The sequence below is a fragment of the Halichoerus grypus genome, chromosome 1, assembly GCF_964656455.1.
Source record: "Halichoerus grypus chromosome 1, mHalGry1.hap1.1, whole genome shotgun sequence".
NCBI lineage: Eukaryota > Metazoa > Chordata > Mammalia > Carnivora > Phocidae > Halichoerus > Halichoerus grypus.
In genome coordinates this window covers 148590479-148605323 of record NC_135712.1, presented here as the reverse complement: position 1 = coordinate 148605323, position 14845 = coordinate 148590479, and the positions used below count along the sequence as shown (strand labels likewise).

Here is a 14845-nt window from a genome sequence, read left to right as displayed (position 1 = left end):
ATGGACATCGGCAAGGGCCTCCCAGCCACTGAGAGCCACAGGGACCTCCACATATGGATCATTGAGGTGAGGGGCACAACCAGACAGCAGGGTTGGTGACAAAGAGTATCAATCTCTGAGACTGGGCTTCTCCCTCCCCCCACCAACTCAGAGCTCCCTCCCTCCCTCCTCCCCACCCCAGAAGGTCATGGGTGGGCAGGTGGTCCTGCTGCGTTGTCATAGGCACCCTCCTCTCCCAGAACCTGAGGATGGTGCCAGTCCCCGAGAGGGCTTATGGGAACTTCTTCGAGGAACACTGCTACATCGTCCTCCACGTGAGCATGTGGGACTCTGCCCCAGGGGTGGCTTGGCCCAGCTGGGGAGTCTGATGATGCAGACTAGGCCCTGTCCCGGGCAGAGGCAGGTTGGCAGCCCTGGAGTCCACCCCACCAGGGGGCTGCCGCCTTTAAGGCCTCTTCGCCCTTCCCTCCCCATTCTGGACCTCCTGTCCCGGGAGGCACCTGCCCAGTCCCCCCAAGGCCCTCGGCGCATCCTGGATCTGTGTCCACCCCACCCCTGGGTCCTCTGCAAGCCCCCACCCTCCTCCACACACAAACACCTGGGCCCTAGGTTCCCCAGAGCCTGAAGGCCGTGCAGGGGGCGCCCAGCAACCTGCACTACTGGGTCGGGAAGGAGGCGGGCACGGAGGCTCAGGGCGCGGCGGGCGCCTTCGTGCAGCAGGTGCAGGAGGCACTGGGCACCGCCACCGTGCAGCACCGGGAGGCGCAGGGCCACGAGTCCGACTGCTTCCGCAGCTACTTCCGCCGGGGCATCATGTGAGTGCGTGGGGGGAGGGGGGGCGCTGGGAGGCTGGGGTGACTCTCTTCTCGTGGGGGTGCTGGGGTAGGGGGAGACGTGTCTCCTGACTTACAAATCTCATACCATACAACCGGCCCATTTAGAGTATAAATTCAGTGATCTCTAGTCTAGCCACAGACTTGTGCAACCATGAGCACAGTTTTAGAACACCTCCGTCACCCCAAAAAGAAACCCCATACCCTTCACAACGCTCCCCATTTCCCCCCAACATTTTCTTTCCTCGGTCTGTATAGATTTGCCTATTCTGGACATTTTTTTTTTTTTTAAGATTTTATTTATTTATTTGAGAGAGAATGAGAGAGAGAGAGAGCACAAGAGGGGGAGAGCGGGAGAGGGAGAAGCAGGCTCCCCGCTGAGCAGGGAGCCGGATGCGGGACTCGATCCTGGGACTCCAGGATCATGACCTGAGCCAAAGGCAGTCGCTTAACCAACTGAGCCACCCAGGCGCCCTATTCTGGACATTTTTATAAGTGGAATTATACAGCACATGATGTGGGGATAGACCACATTTTATTTATGTATTTATCACTTACAGGATATTTGGATTGCTTTCACTTTGGGGCTGTTATGGATAATGCTGTTATGAACATTTGTATACATGTTTTGGGGTGGGTTTGTTTTCTAGTTTTATTGAGATAATTGACATACATCACTGTATAGTTTGAGGGGTACAGCATGATGGTGTGACTTACAAGCATTGTGACCAGATCACCACCCTAAGTTTAGTAAACACCCATCTTATCTACAAGCTTTTGTGCAGACATGTTTTTCACTTCTCTTGGGTGTATACCCAGGAGTGGCTACCAATGTTGTTTTGAGTTTGCCTTTATGTTACTGTGCCCAGTAGAAATACGTCTTTGGCTGTAAATTGCTTCAACTATAGACTAAATTAACAATTGCAATATATTAGGTTAAACCGTAGGAAAACGCCAGTATTTGATCATTGCTGTTTCATACAGTTAAGCCTCACACATGCATATAGCATAGACAGGAGCATATTTATACACACACGTGCGGAAAACACACCACTCCTATAGGATGGGCCAGTAGGTGGGCACACCTACATATATACGTGTTTGTGTGCCCACGTGTATGCTGTTGCCCAGCCTCCATGCACTCACGTCTGTATTGCACGGACAGATCCCCTTATGCCCCCGCTTGTACACAGACTCATGCGTCTCCCCACGTGTGTGCGCACGTCTGCGCTCACGCCTGCACACAGCAATGTGTGGTCTTCCAGGAGAGCCCATTCCCTCCTCAGCTATAGGAAAGGAGGCCTGGCCTCTGCCCTCAGGCACGTGGAGACCAACGTGTACAACATCCAGCGACTGCTGCGCATCCAAGGGAAGAAGCACGTGTCAGCCACCGAGGTGAGGGCTGCCGGGGATGCCGCTCCATCGCCGGGCTCAGGCCGGACTGTGGGGACTGCAGTATCAGGAAATGTGGAGGGTGGAGGTTGGGCAGGGGGGGCCATGGGCTGTCAGCACTCCCAGATGGCCTCTCTTGAATGAAGAGAGAAGAGTCGGAGCCAAGCTCCTAGCCCCACCCCACCATGGCTCCTCTCACCCTGTTTTCTCATCCACCCCATGGCATAGGAAGAACTTGGGGGGGTGAGGAGGACAAAATGGTGCACCCGGATGGTCCCCGTAGTCCACACAGTGGGAAGTAGCACGATGTGGGGTGGGGGCTGCACAGCCCCACACTCTTCATACACATCGTCCCTATCACCCGTAGGCACACACACTGTCTCCCATTGGTCCCCCGAGGCCCACTCTAGTCTGCAGAGTGCCCCTTACTTCCATCTGTCGGAAAGTAATGGGAAATACCAATCTTGTTAGAACACGACACATTGCTGCCACCTGGCAGGGATTTGGTATCATGAACATCCGGGTGTTTGATGTCTGCGATGTGAATGGTGACACCTGAGTTGTGCACATTACTGCCTATATGGCATATAGCAGCCCTGTGACAATCCCACACGGGCTCACCCACTGTCCTCACAGAGGCAGTGACCCTACATCCCTGGTCACACAGGGACAACGTGCAGCCCCAGGTTCTGCCTGCCATATTGACATAATTATGTAGAGTCCGTCCTCTTGCCCCCCAAAGTGCCTCTGGATGCTAACTGTCCTTTTCCACTGACAACACACTGCCCCCCCCCAGGCACATCTACATCGTCACCCATGCGCTCACACACTTGTTCACATTGGATGTGCCCCCTACACATGAGCATGCACACACACACACCTACACACGCGGATAGATACATACACCCACTTGTATACACACGTAGGTGTACACATATGCAGCTATCAACATGCACTGAGCGGAAAGTGGCCTAGTCACGTCCACCCTGTGAAATGCAGCATTACCCAGGGTCACACGTGCCTACAGATGCACACAGCTACCCCCACAGGGTGACCTTCAAGGTCTCATATGGTTGCACGGATGCACGCTTGCACACCACAACACTGGTCACACAGATACGCAGTTGCCCACAGCATCGTGCACACACGTGGACTGTGCTCATGTCGGCGGAGATAGGCGTGGAACCCCTCCCCCTGGGTCCTGGTGGTATGACACCCTGTTTCCTGCCCTGCCCCTCCTGACTCTGACAGGTGGAGCTCTCTTGGAACAGCTTTAATAAGGGTGACATCTTCCTGCTGGACCTGGGCAAGGTGATGATCCAGTGGAATGGGCCCGAGGCCAGCATTTCTGAGAAGGCGCGGGTCAGTGTCTACCCTGGGAAGTAAGGGATGCAGGGTTCAGGGAGAAGGGTGATCCTCCAGGTGCCCACCCTCCAGCCACCCCAAGAGGTGGGCCTGGTTCTCTGCTACAACCTGAGAAGCACCTACTATGTGCAAGCTGAGCCCAGGCTCTGCACTGGTATCCTTGGAGGCCGGCATACCATGACGCCTCCCCTCTGACTCCAGCCTCTGGGATGGACTATCTGAGCGGTGAACGGTGCGGGGGAGGCATGCTGGGGAAGCCCTGACTGCCAGGTCCTCTCCTACAGGGCCTGGCCCTGACCTGCAGCCTCCAGGACAGGGAACGCGGTGGTCGTGCCCAGATTGGTGTGGTGGATGAGGAGGTCGAAGCCACTGACCTCATGCAGGTCATGGAAGCTGTGCTGGGCTGCAGAGTGGGCAACCTGCATGCCACCATGCCCACCAAGAGTATTAGCCAGCTGCAGAAGGCCAGTGTCCGCCTCTACCAGTGAGCAGACCTCGGGAGTGGGCAGGGTGGGTGGGGTAGCCTGGGTCTGCATGTCTAGCGTTACTGCAGTAACACAGTGTCTCTGGCAAGCTCTCCAGGAAAGTCCCCTGGGTTGCTGGAGCAAGCCATATAGGGCTTTGGGCCCAGCCTGTACTCTTGCATGGCTGCCTTTCTGAGAAACCCATTGTACAGATAGGGCAACTGAGGCACTGGAGGGCCAGGGAGCTGCCTCAGGCTCCACAGCAAGGCTGCAGTGATGTCAAGACTGCAGCTCAGGGCCCTAGATTCCATGCCGTCTGTGTTTGGGGAGGACTAGAGGAAGCTGGAGCGGAGCCAGGCCAGAGAGGGGCTGAGCTGCCTACCTCTGGTTGCCTATCCCCCAGCATTTGTGAGAAGGATGAGGACTTGGTGATCCAGGAGTTGGCGACCTGCCCACTAACCCAAGACCTACTGCAGGAGGAGGTGAGGCAGGCCTGGCCCCAGCCACCTCATCCATCCCCCCCCCCAACCCCAGCCCAGTCTGGACCACCTCCTGACCAGTCCCCTTCTTGCTCCCAGGACTACTACATCCTGGACCAGGGTGGTTTCAAGGTCTACGTGTGGCAGGGACGCATGTCCGGCCTCCAAGAGAAAAAGGCTGCCTTCAGCCGAGCTCTGGTGAAGCTGTTGGGCCCTGTCTCAAAGGGAGCTGCCTTTGAAGGGGCGGGTGGAGCCCTGCCCTAGGGTGTGAGGATAGAAATGGCGGTACCCTGAAATCTAAGTTAGGAGACATCCACATTCCCCGGGTCTTCAGGGGAGGTAGTCCTGCCCTTGGGCCAGGAGGTGGATACATCCTGTCCTGGGAACCTTTCTGATAGAGGAGTACATGACTTTGCCCTGGGGTCTAAGCCTGGAGACAAAGCGCCGCATCTGAGGATGGAGACACAGTTCTGCCCAGGGGTCTGAGGGAGAACACAGGGCCGCTCTCGGGTACCAGGGGCATGCAGCCTGCCCGGGGAGCCCTGACAGCGGTTGGGGGAGCGGGTGACCAGAGAGCACCCAAGAAACCGCGTGTAAAAGGGGAACGTGGGCCTGCCTTGCGGGTCTGAGAAGCATACCGTACTGGGCGCTTCCTCCTTTTCGAGGAGGGAAGACAGGGAGGTCTCTGCCTGGGGTCTGGGGGTGTTGTCACGCCCGCCCTTCCCGCGGCTCAGACTAAGGGGACCTTGCCTGTCCTCAGGGACCTCAGAGAAGTTGGTAGTGAAGGAGCCAGCTTCTTAAGCGGGTCATGAGCTCGGTTAATTAATGCTGCTCAGGGCTTGGCTGAGCCACAGGTCCCTGCGGGTGGAGCAGAGAATTGGGCCCCGGGCCGCGCGCCTGACGGAGCCCCCGCCCCAGGCCTTCATCCAGGCCAAAGGCTATCCGACCTACACCAACGTGGAGGTGGTGAACGACGGCGCCGAGTCCGCCGCATTCAAACAGCTCTTCCAGACTTGGTCTACGAACCAGCGAAGGAACAAGAACCTCGACGAGATGAGTGAGCGGGAGGGGAGGGGCCGAGGCGGGGCGGGGCCGGTGTAGGGCGGCACCCAGAACCTCGGAGGGGAGAGCGGGCGTGGCGTGACTTGCGGGGGCGGGACGTGGCCGGCGCGGGGCGGGGTCTGAGGGCTGGGGCGGGGCCGACGCGGGGCGGCACCCAGAACTTAGGTGGGATGGGAGAGCGGGAGGGACGAGGTCGGGGGAGGGTGGCGAGGGCCGTAGCCGAGGCGGGGAGGGGCCGAGGCGGGGAGGGGCCGAGGCGGGGAGGGGCCGAGGCGGGGCGGGGCCGGTGCAGGGCGGCACCCAGAACCTCGGTGGGCTGGGGGGAGCGGGCGGGACGAGGGCGGGTCGAGGCCGGGGGGGGGCGGGGGGCATAGCCGAGGCGGGGAGGGGCAGGAGTGGGGTGGCACCCAGAGCCTCGGAGGGAAGGGAGATCGGGCGTGGCGTGCCCTGCGGGGGCGGGACGTGGCCGGCGCGGGGCGGCACGCAGAACTTCGGTGGGATGGGAGAGCCGGCGGGAGGAGGCCGGGGGGGGAGGGGGAGAGGAGCTGGGGGGAGGGGGGGCGGCCGAGCCGGGGCGGGGCGTAGCCGAGGCGGGGAGGGGCCGGAGTGGGGTGGCACCCAGAACCTCGGAGGGAAGGGAGAGCGGGTGTGGCGTGGCCTGCGGGGGTGGACGTGGCCGGCGCGGGGCGGCACGCAGAACTTCGGTGGGATGGGAGAGCGGGCGGGACGAGACCGGGGGGCGCGGCCGAGCCGGGGCGGGGCCGGCCCGGGGCGGCCCCCAGAGCCTCGGAGGGAAGGGAGAGCGGGCGTGGCGTGGCCTGCGGGGGCGGGACGTGGCCGGCGCGGGGCGGTACCCAGAAGCTCAGTGGGATGGAAGAGTGGGCGGGACGAGGCCCGGGGAGTTGGGGGGAGCCGGGCGCGGCCGACGCGGGGCCGGGTATGGGGGGGGATGGAGTGGGACCGACAAGGGGCGGTACCCAGAAAGCGCCCCCGGATTGGGGGGGCGCGGTCGGAGGGGGCTTCTTGAGTGATGGGAGGGACAGGGTTGGCTGGGGCGAGGACGCCAGTGACACCTTATGCTCTCTCTGATTCAGGTAAATTGATTCGGGTAAGGCCGGATGTGGGCAAGCTGCACAGTCAGCCTGAACTAGCGGCCCAGCTTAGGATGGTGGACGACGCCTCCGGGAAGGTGGAGGTAAGGGGCATTGGCTTGGCTGGAGGAAGATAGGCACACATGGGTAGGCTTTGTTTTCAGGTTACTAAAGTGCCCCAAGTACACGCAATTGCACATCACACAGCGACACCTATGGGCATGTGTACATGTACACACACCTGCCTACAGCGGGCTCATACACATCACGCCTAATCAATCTGTGCAGCTGTGTTCACATAACACTTGGCACACAGCACAGTAACACTTCAAGATACTTAATTGTGCCCTTTTGTTAAATATATGACACAACCATATATATAATACAAATACATATACGCACACTCTAATTGCACCCAACCAGCCAAGTTCATCAGCTGCAAACATAATTGCACAAATTCTACATTACACAAATTCTACATTACACATGATCACAGTCACACACAACACTCAACCCACACGAACACACCAACATAGTACACAATCACATGTAATCAGTCACAGTCCCACACAGTCACAGTCGGCCACCTGTCTGGTCTCAGACCAGTGTTCTGGGAGATGTAGGGGCTGCATTGTGACATGTTATCTGATCCCTGGTAGAGCCCTTAAGTACTTTGGGCCTCAGTTTTTATCTATAAATGGGGGCAAAAACTATGGTCCCATCTGGCCCTTGGCTGGTATGGGGATGCTGTAAGATTCTGGGAACAGGACTTCTGGGATTCTAATTCTTCAGGTAGGTGGAGGTCAGAGAAAATACCATTTCTCCAAGGTTTCTTCCTATATTTGCCCTAATATGGATGGACAGAGACTGTTAGTGAGAAGGGACCAAGATAGGAGGAGACATGGCAGGGCTTGGGGGAGCAGGGAGAAAGGAAGACAGGGAATGGGGACAGAGAGAGACAGAAAAGACTGAGGAAGACAGAGGAGACAGAGTGGGGGGGATGGGATGAAAAGCAGGAGAGATGGGGTACACAGGGAGAGACAGAGGGAGACAGGAAAACAGGAGGGTAAAGGTCTTGCCACTCAGGCTCCAAGCACAGAGGCAGAGAGGGGATCCCTCCCAGCAGGCCGGCAGGCGGGGGGAGCCCCTGAGCTAGGAGGCCTGGCTGCCAGATAAGGGCTGCTCCTGGGGAGAGCGCGTGGTCAGAAACAGCCTCTTCTGCAAAAGGCAGGATTCTGGTAGCTCTGCTCCGGAGGACATCTTCCCCAGAGAAAGCTGTCCAGGAATTGTTTCCTGCCATTGTCAACGTGGGTGTTGTTATGACCACTTTACAGATGGGAAAAGCCAAAGCTCAGAAGGGTCTCACTGCCCACACAGGGCCTACCTGGGATTTGATTAGGATCTGGAGCCTGGCTCCAGAGCCCATGCTCACTACCCACTAGGAACAGGAAATCATACTATTAAGCGTAAGGAAGTATTTTCCTTTCAGCCTTTGAACAGGCTTTGTCTTTTTAAGTGACACTTGAGAAAAGAGAATTTTCCCAAGAGCCCCGAGGCCATGTGTCTGCCCAGCTTCTGCAGACCTGGCCTGAGCAGCGAGCAGCTGGACCAGGACCTGCCTGCCCCTAACGTGCCTGTGGTTGGTGGGGGGCAGGGTGGGGGGTGGTATGTGGCACGGCTTAGGTCTGTCTGGCAGCTTCTGGAGTCTCACGCTTGCTTGTCCCAGGCACCACACGCCAACTCTGTCCTGGCTGACAGCAGACCAGTACAAGTGTGGTAGGGCCCAGGGGCCCACGGGGAAAAGGGTCACCTGCAGATCCTTGTGCAAGCCCAGGAGAGCCCTTGCCTGCCTGGATGAGGCCCGCCCTGAGGCTGAGGAGAGCTCACTGGCTGGGCACAGGCTGGGCGGACTGGTTCAAGTGGAGGAGCCACCTGGGTGCACTGGTCCTCCGTTCCACAGGTGTGGTGCATCCAGGACTTACGCAGACAGCCCGTGGACCCCAAGCATCACGGACAGTTGTACGCGGGCAGCTGCTACCTGGTCCTCTACACGTACCAGAAGATGGGCCGCGTCCAGTACCTCCTGTACCTGTGGCAGGTGTGCCGGCCTGAGGGGGACGGGGAGGGGGAGGCACCTTCAAGCCCCAGAGCTGAGGATCTGAGAAGGGGAGCTAAGAGCTGCCCCAGGCCCTTACCACCCCCACCTGCAGGGCCACCAGGCCACCACACGTGAGATCAGCACCCTGCACTGCCACGCCGAGCAGCTGGACCTCATGTACCGTGGAGCCCTGGTGCGGGAACACGTGACCATGGGTAGCGAGCCCCCTCACTTCCTCGCCATCCTCCAGGGCCAGCTGGTGGTCTTCCAGGTAAGGCCACCTTGCTGCTGTTCCTGCAACCTCACCGGCTCCTCCATGTGCCCATATAGCCCTTATATAAGGACGAGGCTTCACTCAGCCGGCGGGGGGGCCCCTGCTTACTACCCCTGGTGTCCCGGTGCTGTCAGACACCTGGGTGGGAGCTCCAAGGGTGACCCCTGCCTGAGTCTCTTCGCCTGGTCCCCAGAGCCAGCCACACAGCAGGAGCACAGGTGAAGAAGCTAAATTGGAAGGGAGGAGGGCCTTGCCTGGGGTCACTATTTTCTGTCCTCAAGGCCTGGGGGAACCATGACCTGACTCCTTGGAGTTGGGGGAGGGATCCATTAAGAAAGGGCCTGGTTCCCTATCCTAGGCTGATGGGATCCTCACCCTCCACATTCAGAGGGTCTAGGAGATAGTGGTGGCTTCAAGCGAGAGTCTGCTGGGCCCCAGGGCAGTTTGTCCGTCACTGGGACAGGGAGGCGGCTCCCAGGAGCCCTTGCCTCATCCTGAGGCCCAGCCCTCTTGTAGGGGCACGCGGGGCACGATGGGAAGGGGCAGCCAGCACCTGCCATGAGGCTCTTCCATGTGCAAGGCACAGACAGCTATAACACCAAGACCGTGGAGGTGCCGGCCCGTGCCTCAGCTCTCAGCTCCAGTGACATCTTCTTGCTGGTCACAGCTGACACCTGCTACCTCTGGTTTGGAAAGGTACCTCTAACCCTGGCCCCTCGACTCATGCCTAGGGCCGTGTGCCAGGCGAGGGACGGCTCTGCTCCACAGGGGAGGCAGACTTCCATGTCCAACCTCAGACAGGCCAGGAGTGGGGCAGAGGAAAGGCCACAGTGGGGAGTTGAACATGACAGGTAGATCTGGGAGTCTACTGGTCAGAGGCAGGCCAGGCCCAGGCTGCCTCTCCTTCCTGCCTCGAGCAAGGAGCATGACCCTTCCCGAGTCTCTTGGGAAAAAGAGGAGGCCTAGTCCAGTTTGCCAGAGTTTTCTCTGATATTCAACATAAACCGTAAATGGTCCCCGAGCCTGGGGTCCCCATCCCATTCTCTGGACCAGGAGAGGGTCCCAGTTCTGGGAGTGGGGAAGGAGAGATCCCTGGCTCATGTGTACCCTGCCATCAGCCTAGGCCCCCACTGACTTAAGCCCAGTCTCCCAGAGTCCCCTGTGAGTGGGGGAGGTGGGGCTGGAGGCCAAGACCCCTCCCCCTTCAGGGCCTGACCCACCTCTTTGTCTGCCAGGGCTGCAGCGGTGACCAGCGTGCGATGGCGCGGATGGTGGTCACTGCCATCTCTGGGGAGAACAAGGAAACGGTGCTGGAGGGTCAGGAGCCTCCCCACTTCTGGGAGGCCCTGGGAGGCCGAGCTCCCTACCCCAGCAACAAGAGGTGACAGGGCTGGGAGGAGGGTGTTCTCCTTATACAGAGGAGGAAACTGAGACCCAGAGAGGGTGGGTGACGACTTAAGGGTCACAGAGAGAGCTGGAGAGGCCACACTAGAACTGAGGTCTCTTGGTTCCCCATTCCAGGGTTCCCAGGAGCACAGCCCACCCTTCCCTCCCAGCCCTGGGTTAACAGGGATCAGGAAGATGCCATGGAGAGCAGGATAGTCTCGCCCTCTTCTGGCCAAACATGCTCCCTGCATTGCCCAGTTCCCTGGACCTTCCCAATGGTAGAGGGCAAGAGGGCAAAGCCCCATTCCCAGCCCACAGTCCCCAGGGGTCATGGTGCCGAGTCTGTGTGTGTGTGTCTTTGTGTGTGGGGGGTGGGGGGTGGGGCTGATGTGACGTGTCAATAAACGTATGTGTGGACTGTGTAAAAGGACAAGGGTGTGTATCAGAAGGTAAGGCAGGGTGAGACCTTCAAGGGAGGAGGTTGCTGAGTCAGGGCCGCTGTGTCTGTGGGGCCCGGTTGATGCACTGGACTCCCTGCAAGTCCCCTGAGCAGCCAGCCAGGACCAGGACCCCTCCTTCCTGGGGAGGGCAGGGCCCCAGCTTAACACCCCTCCCCCCAACCCAGCCCCACTGAGCCAGCCGTCCCCTTCCCAGGGCCCACTCCTGGGGAAGTTCCTGGGGCAGCGTGTGTCACAGCTGGCTGTGGCTAGACAGGTCACGTAATGGGCTTTCCCACTGACAGACGGGGACGCTGGGGCCCAGAGAGCAGCTGGGCATCCCCGGAGGGAATTATGGGCTGGGGGGAGCCCAGAGGAGGGCGCAGGCCTCCCGCTCCAGGAGAAGCTGTTGCCCATCCGGGGGTGGGGGCAGGTAGAGGCCCTGTGCTGAGGGCTAGCTGGGCCAGGCTGCTGAGAGGCCCAGCTGTCTCTGCGCCCCTCACCGCCCGGCTGCCCGCCCTGGCCAGGCTGCCCGAGGACGTCTCCAGCTTCCAGCCACGGCTGTTTGAGTGCTCCAGCCAGATGGGCCACCTGGTCCTCACAGAAGTGGTGTTCTTTAGCCAAGAGGACCTGGACAAGTATGACATCATGTTACTGGACACCTGGCAGGAGGTGAGGCGCCCCCGCCCCCGGCTGGCTGGGGTGTGAAGGGGGGGCGTCTGTGTCTGCGCAGCTGGGGTTGAGCGTGTGTAACTGTGTGTCTCCAGCCATGTCAGCCTGCGGATGAGTCTGTGTGATCGGGGGTGACACGGTAACGCTGTGAGTGACTGCACTGCGCAACCAGGGACAACCCTGTGTCACCGCGAAGCTGTAGGAGACTGGCTGTGAGATTGTGAGCAGTTTTGTAGTTGCGTCTGTGTGCCTCACAGCGGCGTGACTCCAGGCGACTGGGTGCCCGTGGCTAATGTGTCCGTGCGAGTGGTTGCAGACTGAATCACTGACCACACGAGTGTGTGTGGTTCCTTTGTGGGACGGTGCTTGCCTCCGTGGAGCGGCCGTGTGGTCCCGCACCGGCTGTAACTGGGGAAACCGGGAGACTAGGAGACTGGCCGCAGCCTGAGGGACTGTCGGGCAGGGTCACTATGTCTGAGAGGCTTTATGAGGCAGGTCTGGGGGCTGCCTGTGTTTTTCAGGAGGAGTGAGCACAGCTGTGTGATGGAGTGTGATCTTGTTTACGTGCAGCTGTGTGTGACTGTGGGTGACAGTGAGTGGCTCTGCGGCAGTGGAGGACTACAAGTGTACAGCTGTGATCGTGTGTGTCTGTGACATTGCATGTGGCCGTAAGGCTTGTGTGTTCCCATCTCAAGAGCAAAAGCAAAGCCCTTACTACAGCCCACATGACCTGGCGGCCCCGACTCTCTGGGCCGATTTGCTCCCACACCTCCACTTGCTCTGCTCTAGCCACAGTGGCCCCCTTGCTGCTCCCCGAAATTGCCCAGGCGTGCTCAGGGCCCTTGCACTGGTTGTTTCTTCTGGCTAGAACACTCGACTTGCTCCCCCCACCTCCCCCAGATCTCTACTCAAATGTCGCCTTCTCAGTAAGACTCTCTCCGATTCTAATTTAAAATTACAGTCATCCTGGGGCGCGTGGGTGGCTCAGTTGGTTAAGCGACTGCCTTCGGCTCAGGTCATGATCCTGGAGTCCCAGGATCAAGTCCCGCATCCGGCTCCCTGCTCAGTGGGGAGTCTCCTTCTCCCTCTGACCCTCCCCCCTCTCATGCTCTCTCTCTATCTCATTCTCTCTCAAATAAATAAATAAAATCTTTAAAAAAATAAAATAAAATAAAATTACAGTCATCCTCACCACCCCCTGACACACACCCACCACACTTTGTCTTCTTTCCCTGCCTTACTTTTCTCTGTCTGATATAGTACATATTTTACTTAATTTATGTACTTATTTTTCTGTCTCCCCCTCAGTAAAATGAAAGCTCTACAAGGGCAGGGATTTTTGCCTGTTTTGTTTTCTCATTGTTGAATTCCCAAATGCCTGGCACACAATAGGAACTCAATAAGTATTTGTGGATTGAATGTATACATGTGTGCCTGTGACTGTCCACCACATTTATGGGTGTGTGGGTGGTGTGGCGGCCAACCTGCCTGGTGTGCCTGGCTGGCTGGGATGTGTGCGGGATCGTGAGACCATTTAATAGATGGGGCTGGGAAGGAAGTGGTCAGCTCTGGGCAGCCCCTCCACTCGCCCAAGGCCAGGCCCCCTCTGTGGCCCAGATCTTCCTGTGGCTCGGGGAAGCTGCCAGTGAGTGGAAGAAGGAGGCGGTGGCCTGGGGCCGCGAGTACCTGAAGACGCACCCGGCAGGGAGGAGCCCTGCCACGCCCATCGTGGTGATCAAGCAGGGCCACGAGCCTCCCACCTTCACTGGATGGTTCCTCACCTGGGACCCTTACAAGTAGACTGTGAGTGAGGCCTGAACTCCCAGCCCCACCCTACCCCAGGGAGAGGGGCCTGCCCTGGGCACACTGGGAGGAGGCATTGCCTTGTCTGGGGACTTCCAGTGTGGGAAGAGGAGCCCGGGTCTTGTTCGCAGCCTGCCGCCCCCTGGGTTCCAGTGGTGCCCTCCATCCTGCTCTGTCCTGATTCTTGGCCCCAGAACAACCAGTCCTATGAGGAGGTGGTGAATGGCAGCCTGGGAGCAAAACCTGCCATAGTTATAACAGCAGTGAGTATCGGGCCTGCCAGGCTCCCGCCGGGGACTGGGCTTGGTCGACATGGCCCGGGTGGGCAGGATGGGCAAGGAAGGAGCCAGGCCCTGGTGGGTGGCAGGGTTTGCAATGGGGGCAAGAGGGCTGTGGGCTCAGTGTGGCCTCCCCGTGGGAGCCTCTCCCCCATATCCCCAGCGTGAGTCCCCTCTCCCGGCAGGAACTGAACAACTTGCAGCTGTCTAGAGGGCCAAGCAATGGCAGGGCAGGCCCCTTGACCCTGCGGGCCCTCGAGGGCTCCCAGGAGGGCTCAGGGAATGAGCTGCAGCTAGGGCCCAAGGCCGGGGGCACCAGCACCGGCACCGGCAGCTACCACAGCAGTCCCAGACCCACCATCAGTGGGAGCCTGCCCCGCGAACAGCTAATGCACCAGGCTGCCGAGGACCTGCCAGAGGGCGTCGACCCAGCCCACAAGGAGGTGGGTGCCCGAGGCCCCCTGCCACTCACTGATGCATCTCAAACTGAGCTGGAGGTGCCCGGGGCATGACCCACTGATGGTGGGCGATGGGCCCGCTGCCCGGGGAGATGTGTCTTCCGGATGGGATAATGGGCAGAGAGATGTGGGGGAGGAGAGCCCTGAGCCCTGGGATGGCACCACCGGGCCAATGGGACAGGATTCTGGGATCAGTTGACACCCTGCCCCTGTACTCTCTCCTCCCCCCGCCCCGCAGTTCTAGCTCTCCGACTCTGACTTCCAAGATATCTTTGGGAAATCCAAGGAAGAATTCTATAGCATGGCCAAATGGAGGCAGCAGCAGGAGAAAAAGCAGCTTGGCTTGTTCTGACCCCAGGCCCTGCCCCTGCCGGTGCCACCCACATAGCCAGGACCCCCACGCGTACCTTCCCAACACATACCTGAGCCCCCCGGGAGACCCCGCTGGCAAAGCCTAGCTGGAGACTCCGGGGCAACCACTACACCCTGGTCAATAAAAGCTGGTGGCCCTCACGAGGTGTGGTATGTGGGCTTTCAAGTCTGGGTCACTCAGTTGGTCCAGCTCTGGGGGGAAGGGGCCTCTGGGACTGGAGGGGGTGGTCTGACATTCCAGAGGACTGAGCTCTCTCCACTGTCTTCCATGGAGGTATTTGTTTCTCGTTGGTCCTTCCTGCCCAAGGGGACAGACAATCCTCATACAGTGTGAGTGTGGGGGACGTGGAGAGAGAGGTGATGGGGCTCCAGTGTTTCCCC

General features: G+C 59.3%; 2 protein-coding genes across 9 annotated transcripts; both read left to right on the top strand.

The window, feature by feature from the left end:
• Window positions 1–4797, top strand: LOC144379539 (villin-like protein). The gene is made up of 8 exons (XM_078059181.1): window positions 1–66; window positions 240–314; window positions 610–815; window positions 2027–2228; window positions 3477–3587; window positions 3875–4074; window positions 4458–4536; window positions 4633–4797. Exons 1-8 carry the CDS (start codon window positions 1–3, stop codon window positions 4795–4797), a joined length of 1104 nt encoding a protein of 367 aa, XP_077915307.1.
• Window positions 4798–5343: 546 nt separating this feature from the next.
• On the top strand, window positions 5344–14605 carry VILL (villin like). Of its 8 annotated transcripts, none has more exons than XM_078073644.1 (11): window positions 5344–5590; window positions 6690–6790; window positions 8647–8784; window positions 8897–9055; window positions 9639–9754; window positions 10294–10439; window positions 11409–11553; window positions 13171–13356; window positions 13488–13619; window positions 13820–14077; window positions 14331–14605. In XM_078073644.1, the coding sequence occupies exons 1-8, from the start codon at window positions 5359–5361 to the stop codon at window positions 13241–13243; spliced, it is 1110 nt and encodes a 369-aa protein (XP_077929770.1). In that variant the 5' UTR covers window positions 5344–5358; the 3' UTR covers window positions 13244–13356; window positions 13488–13619; window positions 13820–14077; window positions 14331–14605. The 8 variants fall into 8 exon arrangements, with proteins under 8 accessions (XP_077929770.1, XP_035950053.2, XP_077929754.1 ...); XM_036094160.2 differs by having other exon boundaries at window positions 9575–9754; window positions 13551–13619; XM_078073628.1 differs by having other exon boundaries at window positions 9575–9754.
• The last annotated feature ends 240 nt before the right edge of the window (window positions 14606–14845 follow it).

Coding starts and splice junctions, on each gene's coding strand:
- LOC144379539 (XM_078059181.1), top strand. CDS start 1: ATGGACATCGGCAAGGGCCTCCCAGCCACTGAGAGCCACAGGGACCTC. Junction 67..239: donor TCCACATATGGATCATTGAG/GTGAGGGGCACA, acceptor CTCCTCTCCCAG/AACCTGAGGATGGTGCCAGT. Junction 4,537..4,632: donor AAGACCTACTGCAGGAGGAG/GTGAGGCAGGCC, acceptor TCTTGCTCCCAG/GACTACTACATCCTGGACCA.
- VILL (XM_078073626.1), top strand. CDS start 5,359: ATGCTGCTCAGGGCTTGGCTGAGCCACAGGTCCCTGCGGGTGGAGCAG. Junction 6,791..8,646: donor ACGCCTCCGGGAAGGTGGAG/GTAAGGGGCATT, acceptor TCCGTTCCACAG/GTGTGGTGCATCCAGGACTT. Junction 9,056..9,574: donor GCCAGCTGGTGGTCTTCCAG/GTAAGGCCACCT, acceptor GCCCTCTTGTAG/GGGCACGCGGGGCACGATGG.